The sequence below is a fragment of the Eimeria acervulina genome, genomic scaffold (assembly GCF_000499425.1).
Source record: "Eimeria acervulina Houghton genomic scaffold, Eah_scaff1408, whole genome shotgun sequence".
In the NCBI taxonomy this organism is placed as follows: Eukaryota; Apicomplexa; class Conoidasida; order Eucoccidiorida; family Eimeriidae; genus Eimeria; species Eimeria acervulina.
Window position 1 is genome coordinate 1 of NW_013549216.1, and position 8,286 is coordinate 8,286.

The following is an 8,286-nucleotide window of genomic DNA, read 5'->3' on the forward strand; positions in this document are numbered from 1 at the left end:
AAACCATAAACTCTGAAGTCTCAACCGTGAAGAGTAAACCCTAAACCCTAAACCCTAAACTCTAATCCATAAACCCTAAACTCTCAACCGTGAAGGGTAAACCCTAAACCCTATACCCTAAATCATATCCTAAACCCTAAAACCCTAAACCCTAAGACCCTAAACCATAAACTCTGAAGTCTCAACCGTGAAGAGTAAACCCTAAACCCTAAACCCTAAACCCTACCTCGTTGAACAATGTATTGAAGGGGGGGTGAGGATTCTGCTGTCTCTGTAGCAGCAGCCAGATAAACAGCTGTCTCCTGCATGCTTGTGAGAGCACCACTAGGAATAAACCCTGTTTCTGCTGCTGCAACAAGAGCAGCAGAATCTGCTGCTGCTATTTTAATCTCCACCCGAGGAAAACCCTCAGCAGCAGCAGATCCACGCAGCGACGACAGTAGCGCCTTCACTGAACCACACAAACCCTCAACCCTAAACCCTAAACCCTAAACCCTAAACCCTAAAACAGCTAAAAACCCTTGTCTGCGTAAAGATACAAACAAAACCAGCATATGCGCTCTTATACGGTTCCAGGGCTTAGACTTAACCGCCTTCTGCACGGGCCCTGAAAGCCTGTAGGTCCTAGGGTTTAGGGTTTAGGGTTTAGGGTTTAGGGTTTGTACTAACGGGTTTCGCTTCTATTTTGTTCTTTTGCATAAAAAGATAACTCAAAAGTTTGCCCTGGCAGGTCCACCTCCTTCGTAAGCAGATACCCCACAACTTCTCCCTCCCTTATCGCTGCACACAAACCCTAAACCCTAAACCCTAAACCCTAAACCCTAAACCCTAAACCCTAAACCGTAGACCCTATAGCCTCTCCCTTCTCATTCGTCGCTGCACACAAACCCTAAACGTAAACCCTAAACACTCTCCCTTCTCATTCGCTGCTGCACACAAATCCTAAACCCTAAACCCTAAACCCTAAAGCCTATCCCTTCTTATTCGTTGCTGCACACAAATCCTAAACCCTAAACCCTAAACCCTAAGGCCTGAGCCCTAAAAGTTCTCCCTCCGTCTTCTGTGCTTTAGCGTGGTGGTTTAGCTTCCGCAGAGGAGGTATGCTTAGGGTTTAGGGTTTACCAAGGAAGGAGAGAGGCTCATTGAAGTAATTCTCCTGCTGCTGCAGCAACTCTGGCTGCTGCTGCTCCAGCAGCAGCAGCAGCGCCGAGTGCTGCTCTTCAGTTGCTGCACTCAACGCTACCGTCTTCGCCAAAGGCTCGCCTGCACACAAACCCTAAACCCTAAACCCTAAACCCTAAACCGCAGCAGCGGACGTCGCGGCTGTCCGCAAACCCTAAACCCTAAACCCTAAACCCTCGCCCGTCAACCCCAGTAGAGCGTGGGTATATGAGAGTGTATATGTTTTATGCGTTGCTAAAGAGATGAAACGTTAACTTTGCCTATTCTTAGGGTTTAGGGTTTAGGGTTTAGGGTTTAGGGTTTAGGGTTTACGGTTGTTGGGGGGTTTTTGAGGATCGGCTCTCCAGTGTATCTTTCCTGCTGCTCCCAGCGGTGTCATCGGAAGGGTTAGACTGTAGCCTGAGGGGATGAATGCAGCAGCAGCAAATGCTGCTGCTGCTGCTGCTTCTTTACTATCGCATGCACCAACGACTTCTGCAGCCCTTGCTGCTCGAGCCTCCCCCAGAAACTCCACCAGCAACGCCGTCCCTGCGCACAAACCCTAAACCCTAAACCCTAAACCCTAAACCCTAAACCCTCATATATATATATATATATATGTCCCTGTCTGTATAAACCCCTTTTTGCATACTTCACAAAACCCTAGCTACAGCAAATATATAGTATATATGGCTGACAGGCCTTAAACCCATATGCTTAGGGTTTAGGGTTTAGGGTTTAGGGTTTACCTGTTTGAGGGTTTCCGTCTGTATACAGACCCCTTATCTCTGCTACGTCTTTGGATATTACTCCAAAAAGACTTCCCTTAGTCTCTACCCACATTCTGCTGCTGCTGCTGCTGCTGCTGCTGCTGCTGCTGCTGCTGCCTGTAGCACCAGCAGCAGTTGCTGCTGTTGCTTCATCTGCTGTTGCAGCTGCGCTGCCTTTTGACGTTGCTGCTGCATCAGAACCTCTTCTTCTTGCTGCGGCAGCAGCAGCATCATCAGCATCAGCAGCAGCAGAAGGCTGAGCAGCAGCAGCAGCAGCAGGTGCTGCTGCTGCTGCTGCTGCCGGCAAAGTTGTCTCCTCATCAAGAGACAGCGCAAGCCACACTTCGTCTGATCCTTCGGGGCCGATATATTTTCTTATTCGTAGAAACTGCTTTGTCTGCTGCAGCAATCCGCTGCTGCTGCTGCTGCTGCTGCTGCTGCGCCTGCGGCTCATGCTGCTGTTGTTGCTGTTGTCTATGCTCACGGTGGCAGTGCTGCCGCTGATTCTGTTGGCTGTGTTGCTGCTGTTGCTGTTGCTGCTGCTGCTGTTGTTCATGCTCCTGACGCTGCTGCTGCTGCTGCTGCTGCTTGTTTGCTGCACACTCTGTGCAGGGAAGCACCACGAACAGCAGCAGCAGCAATAAAATAATATCAGGAGCAGCAGCAGTCTGTATCTTCTACTGCTGCTGCTGCTGCGGCTGCTGCCGCATGCACTGCTGCTGCATTGGGCATACCTCTTCTTCTGGATTCTGCTGCTGCTGCTATTCCCGCAGCTGCTGCTGTCATTGCTGCTGCTGCTGCTGCTGCTGCATTTTATATAGGTGGGAAGAAGAAACATTTTTGCTGCAGTTGAGGCCCAGGAGGCCCCTCTAGAGAAGGGCCATGAAGCGGAAACCCTAAACCCTAAACCCTAAACCCTAAACCCTAAACCCTAAACCCTAAACGGCAAACCTAAACCCTTGCATATTTTCAAATAAACCCTTAACCCTAAACCCTAAAATAAAAGAAGAATGAATGCAAGGCGAGCGAAGAATAAAGAAGGAACGCTGCGCAGCCGCTCGCGCCGGGGACACTGGGGGCTGCTAGAGAGACCCTGCAAACCCTAAACCCTAAACCCTAAACCCTAAACCCTAAACCCTAAACCCTAGCCGCTATATATTGAGCCTTTTATCACTGAATTTATGCTTATTTCTTATTGAAAATATCAATCATTTCCCCTTCATTATGTAGAAGACTCTCAACTCTAAACCCTAAACCCTAAACCCTAAACCATCAATGCTGCGCCGAGCTGGGTCGGGGTTGCTGGCCTCGCTGGGGTTTACACCTCAAACCCTAAACCCTAAACCCTCACAATCTATCAGACCCTCTGTCTTCTGGATTGATTCCCTAGTACGAAGGAGTTGCTGCGCAGCAACTCCTGCGGTGTACACGCAGCTCAGCAGCAAACACAGCAGCAGCAGCAGCAGAAACAGCAGCAGCCGAAGCGCCTGCAGCAGCAGCAGCAGCAGCAGCCTTCGACACCCCAGCAGCACTCCCAGCAGAAATATCGACGACAGCAGCACCAGTAGCAGCAGCAGCAGCAACAACAACCACCGCCACCACCAGCACAACAACAGCAACAGCAGCAGCAGCAGCAGCAGCAGCAGCAGCAGCAGCAGCAGCAAGAGAGGCAATCCTCGCTTGTCTTTGTTTTATGCAGATGTTGCTGCACTTCCCAGCTCCGAAGATGTCCTTCGTTATGTCTGCTGCTTAACTTCTTCTTACTTTCTGAACAAGCATGATTTGCTGCTGCTGCTGCAGCAACTGGCGCTGCTGCAGCACGTGCGCAGCAGCAGCAGAACCTTTGCTGCCTTCTGGGATCGAGCAGCAGCAGCAATTGCTGCTTTCAAAGAAGACAGCTGCCTCCTGCGTCTTTGCTGCCTGCACCTTGCAGATGCTAAGTGCTCCACAGCCCTATTTGATCTCGTAAACCCTAAACCCTAAACCCTAAACCCTAAACCCTAAGCCCTTTGCTTCGCCGTCACACCTAAGAGGATGTTGGGAGTTGCGCATCAACGCACTGCTGCTGCTGCAGCTGCAGCAGCAGCAGCAATACACCGCTGCTGCAGCAGCAGCAGCAGCAGCAATACACCGCTGCTGCAGCAGCAGCAGCAGCAGCAATACACCGCTGCTGCAGCAGCAGCTGCAGCAGCAGGTGCACAGGCAGCAGAGGAAGAAGACAAAGCCTTTTGCTGCAAGAGTAAGAGCAGCAGCTGCTGCTGTTGCAGCAGCGAGCCGCTGCTGTTTCTGCTCTGGCGACAATATCTGCGTTCACGATTGAGGGTTTAGGGTTTAGGGTTTAGGGTTTAGGGTTTGCGGTGTGCAGGTGCCTCTGCTGTACCCTATGCTGAGGGTTTACAGCCCCATGGAGCTGTGCGATATCTTCTGGCGTGTGTCTCTTCTCTCTGTTTCCTTGCCTCGTGCTGCTGCTGCTGCTGCTGCAGCTGCTGCTGCTGAGCTGCACCCAACAGCAGCAGCAGCAGCCCTTGCTGCAGCAGCATCTTCAGCAGGCGTGCCAGCAGCAGCAGCAGCAGCAGGACCAGAGAGAATCTCTGCATTCAAGAAGGAGCTGCTGCTGCAGCTAACACGCAAGCGTCACACGCTGCAGAGACAGCTGGGCTTGCTGCAGCAACAGCAGCAGCAACAGCAGCAGCAGCAGCAGCAGCAGCAAATGCCACCGCAGCAGCAGCTACTTCTGGTGTACAGGATGCTGTATGGTGCAGCAAAACTGAAGATGACTTTCGCCGAGCACCCTGAACTCTTTTCTCTGATTGTTGATAAGGGCAAGGAAGGGTTTAGGGTTTAGGGTTTAGGGTTTAGGGTTTAGGTTTAAGGCTTTAGGGCTTAGGGTTTGGAGTTTAGGGTTTGGGGTTTAGGGTTTGGGGTTTAGGGTTTAGGGTTTAGGGTTTAGGGTGTTGTGGGGTTTGTGTCTGCAGCATGCGAGCTGCTGGAGCCCAGCAAACCCTCTGAGGGTTTAGGGTTTAGGGTTTTCTCGCCTTCACAAGTTGTGCGTATTGTATGGGCGTCTGCTGCTATTCAAACCCCAGCAGCAGCAATCTTTATTAAGGCTAGACAGCGGGTTCTTGTGCGCTAAACCCTAAACCCTAAACCCTAAACCCTAGAGATTCAAACCCCAGCAGCAACAGTCTTTTTCTGAAGGCTAGGCAGCACGTTCTCGTACCTTAAACCCTAAACCCTAAACCCTAAACCCTACTCTGCTACGGCTAGGACTGGCTTGTGTTTAGCGTTTCTGTCGTGGTTTAGTATCTAGGGTTTGAGGCGGAGGGTTTAGGGCCTTCAGAATACCTAAACCCTAAACCCTAAACCCTAAACCCTCATTCTAAGGCGAAAAGCCAGCTACTCTGCACAGGGCGAGGGTTTAGGGTTTAGGGTTTAGGGTTTGTACGCAGGACATCGTTGATTGCTTTTCATTTGAAGAAGTCGAAATTCTGCTGCAAGTATTCGAAGCCGTCGGCATGGAGTAAACCCTAAACCCTAAACCCTAAACCCTAAACCCTAGACGATGGTTTGTCCTGGCGTTGATGCGGGCTGAGGACGTGCACAGTACCAGTGTTTGCTGCTCAAGGGTTTAGGGTTTAGGGTTTAGGGTTTGCGGCGATCTGCTGTGTACAGCGACAGCCAACTGCAAGCAGCACTGCAGCAGGAGCTACAGCGCATTGCTTCTTTAACAAGTAAATCTCCTTTTAGGGTTTAGGGTTTGCCGTTGAATAGAGGAGGGTTTAGGGTTTAGGGTTTGGAGCTGGGGTTGAGGGTTTAGGGTTTAGGGCTTGGGGTCTGCAGGAGGCGCCTCTAGGGTTTCTGCTCCTCGCCGCCGCAACTTCACGAAGAAAGAGAAGAGGGTAAGTTTGCTTCCTGCTGCTGCTGCTGCTGCTGTTGCTGCTGTTGTTGCTGCTGCTGTTGTTGCTGCTGTTGCTGCTGCTGCTGTTGTTGCTGCTGTTGCTGATGGTGCTGATGGTGCTTAAGCTACTGTGGCTGGTGTGGGTGCTGCTGCAGCTGCTGCTTCTGTTGCTTCTGCTGCTGCTTGTGTTGCTTCTGCTGTTGCTCCTGTTGTTGCTGCTGCTGCTTCTGCTGTTGTTGCTGCTGCTGCTTGCTCTTGCTTCCTGTGTGCACCAAAACCCCTAGCAGCAGTAGCAGCAACAGTAGCAGCAAAACAGCAGCAACAGTAACTGCAGCAGGAGCAGCAGCAGCAACAGTAGCAGCGAAACAGCAGCAACAGTAACTGCAGCAGCAGCAGCAGCAGCGGTGTTGTGTGTTGCTGCTGTTCAGGTGTCTATGACAGACCCCCTCGCCTCCTATTCGTTAACAGTTGAACCCTAAACCCTAAACCCTAAACCCTCTGAGCTCTGTAAACCCTAAACCCTTAGACCCTGCGCCTCTTTGTTTAAAAAGACATTGAGGTGTATATACAGCTCAACATTTTCTTTTTTAATTTTTTCTGTTGGAGTGTACAGGCGGCTTTAAACCCCTTATCTTCTTGTTAGCATTAATATAATTATAAATAAATAAATAAATAAATAAATAAGAAATACAAAAGAAAAAGATATAATAAACAAACAAATTTAATTTTCTTCTATGAAAGTTCGCTACAAACAAAAACAAAATAAAAACAAAGAAAAAAGAGGCAGCTAAAAAGGAGACAGCTAAAAAGGAGACAGTTAAAGAAGAGACAGCTGAAGAGACAGCTGAAGAGACAGCTGAAGAGACAGTTAAAGAAGAGACAGTTAAAGAAGAGACAGTTAAAGAAGAGACATTTAAAGAAGAGGCAGTTGAAGAAGAGACAGTTAAAGAAGAGACAGTTAAAGAAGAGACAGTTAAAGAAGAGACAGCTAAATAGATAAATAGACAGTTAAAGAGGAGACAGTTAAATAGACAGCTAAAGAAGAGACAATTAAAGAGACAGTTAAAGAGACAGTTAAAGAGACAATTAAAGAGACAGCTGAGGAGAGCGTTAATAGACAGCGACAGCTAAGGAGACAGCAGAAGAGACAATTAAAAATAAAAAGTTGTAGAGACAGTTAGACAAAAACAAATATAAAAAATCTGAAGGAGTTGGGCGTCTCCGCTGCATGCACTCAGTCGCCCTTCAAATGCATCCCTAAAACGTTGCCTGCTGCTGCTGCAGCTGTTGCTGCTGCTGCTGCTGCTGCTGCTGCTGCTGTTTCTGCTTCAGCTGCTGCTTCTGTAGCTGCTGCTGTTGCTGCAGCTGCTGCTGTTGCAGCTGCTGCTGTTGTTGTTGCTGCTGCTGCTGCTGCTCCAAAGTACAACAAAGTGCATCTGCTTCTGGATTGCAGCAGCAGCAGCAGCCACACTGCTGCATTTGCTGCAGCCCCTCGCCATGGAGCAGCAGCAGCAGCAGCAGCAGCAGCAGCAGCAAGTGATGCTGCTGCAGTTGTATCTGCTGCTGCTTCTGCTTCAGCTGCTGCTTCTGTGATTGCTGCTGTAGCAGTTTTTGGTTTGCTTGTGCAGCTACTGCTGCACGTGCTGCTGCTACTGCTGCTGCTGCTGCTTCAGCTGCTGCTGCTGCTGCTGCTGCTGCTGCTGCTAGCCATCGCTGGAGGAGTCGCTGCTCTCTGATGTCTCCTTCTCACTCGCTTCGACGGCATCAAAGCAGGCGACGTTTTCTCGCATGCGCTGCGTCCGGGTCCCTGTACACCCCAAAACCCTAAACCCTAAACCCTAAACCCTAAACCCTAAACCCTAAACCCTAAACTGTAGACCCACCAACGCTCATGTCTGAGCATTCAGGCGGAAACCCCAAACCCTAAACCCTACAATCTCAAGAGCAAACCCTGAAAACGTTTAATAAAAATAATTAATAAAAATAATAAACAAACAAAACAAAATAAATAAAAATAAAATAAAATAAAATAAAATAAACAAACGAAGACAAACTAAAACAAAATAAATAAAAATAAAATAAAATAAAATAAAATAAAATAAAATAAAATAAAATAAACAAACGGAGACAAACTAAAACAAAATAAATAAAAGTAAAATAAAATAAAATAAAATAAGACAAAGACATCTTACCTTGCGTAGACCAGCGTCCAGCACAGTTGTCATACTTTTCTATGAGAAACTCTTTGAGAGGATAAATTAAAGTGCGAGCGCATGCAGAGACACCTTCAACAGCATATCTAACTTGTTTGCCTAGCACCTTTGAAGCAGCAGCAGCAGCAGCAAAGACAAAAGGAGACAGTTGTTTAAATGCGTGTCTGCGCTATCTAATTAATATCTTCAACAGCATATCTAACTTGTTTGCCTAGCACCTTTGAAGCAGCAGCAGCAGCAGCAA

The 8,286-nt window shown here is 48.6% G+C and overlaps 3 protein-coding genes across 3 annotated transcripts; 1 reads left to right on the forward strand and 2 right to left on the reverse strand.

Moving 5' to 3' along the window:
- Positions 1-448: 448 nt before the first annotated feature.
- On the reverse strand, positions 449-2,487 carry EAH_00059460 (hypothetical protein, conserved; the record flags this gene model as incomplete). The annotated part of the gene is made up of 5 exons (XM_013393564.1): positions 449-451; positions 737-780; positions 1,123-1,263; positions 1,495-1,710; positions 1,911-2,487. 5 exons carry the CDS (start codon positions 2,485-2,487, stop codon positions 449-451), a joined length of 981 nt encoding a protein of 326 aa, XP_013249018.1.
- Positions 2,488-3,657: 1,170 nt separating this feature from the next.
- EAH_00059470 (hypothetical protein, conserved) lies at positions 3,658-6,308 on the forward strand (the record flags this gene model as incomplete). The annotated part of the gene is made up of 6 exons (XM_013393565.1): positions 3,658-3,666; positions 4,297-4,668; positions 5,381-5,451; positions 5,604-5,662; positions 5,772-5,830; positions 6,258-6,308. The coding sequence occupies 6 exons, from the start codon at positions 3,658-3,660 to the stop codon at positions 6,306-6,308; spliced, it is 621 nt and encodes a 206-aa protein (XP_013249019.1).
- A 778-nt stretch (positions 6,309-7,086) lies between these two features.
- On the reverse strand, positions 7,087-7,722 carry EAH_00059480 (hypothetical protein; the record flags this gene model as incomplete). Its single annotated transcript, XM_013393566.1, has 3 exons — positions 7,087-7,271; positions 7,580-7,636; positions 7,713-7,722. The coding sequence occupies 3 exons, from the start codon at positions 7,720-7,722 to the stop codon at positions 7,087-7,089; spliced, it is 252 nt and encodes an 83-aa protein (XP_013249020.1).
- Positions 7,723-8,286: the final 564 nt, after the last annotated feature.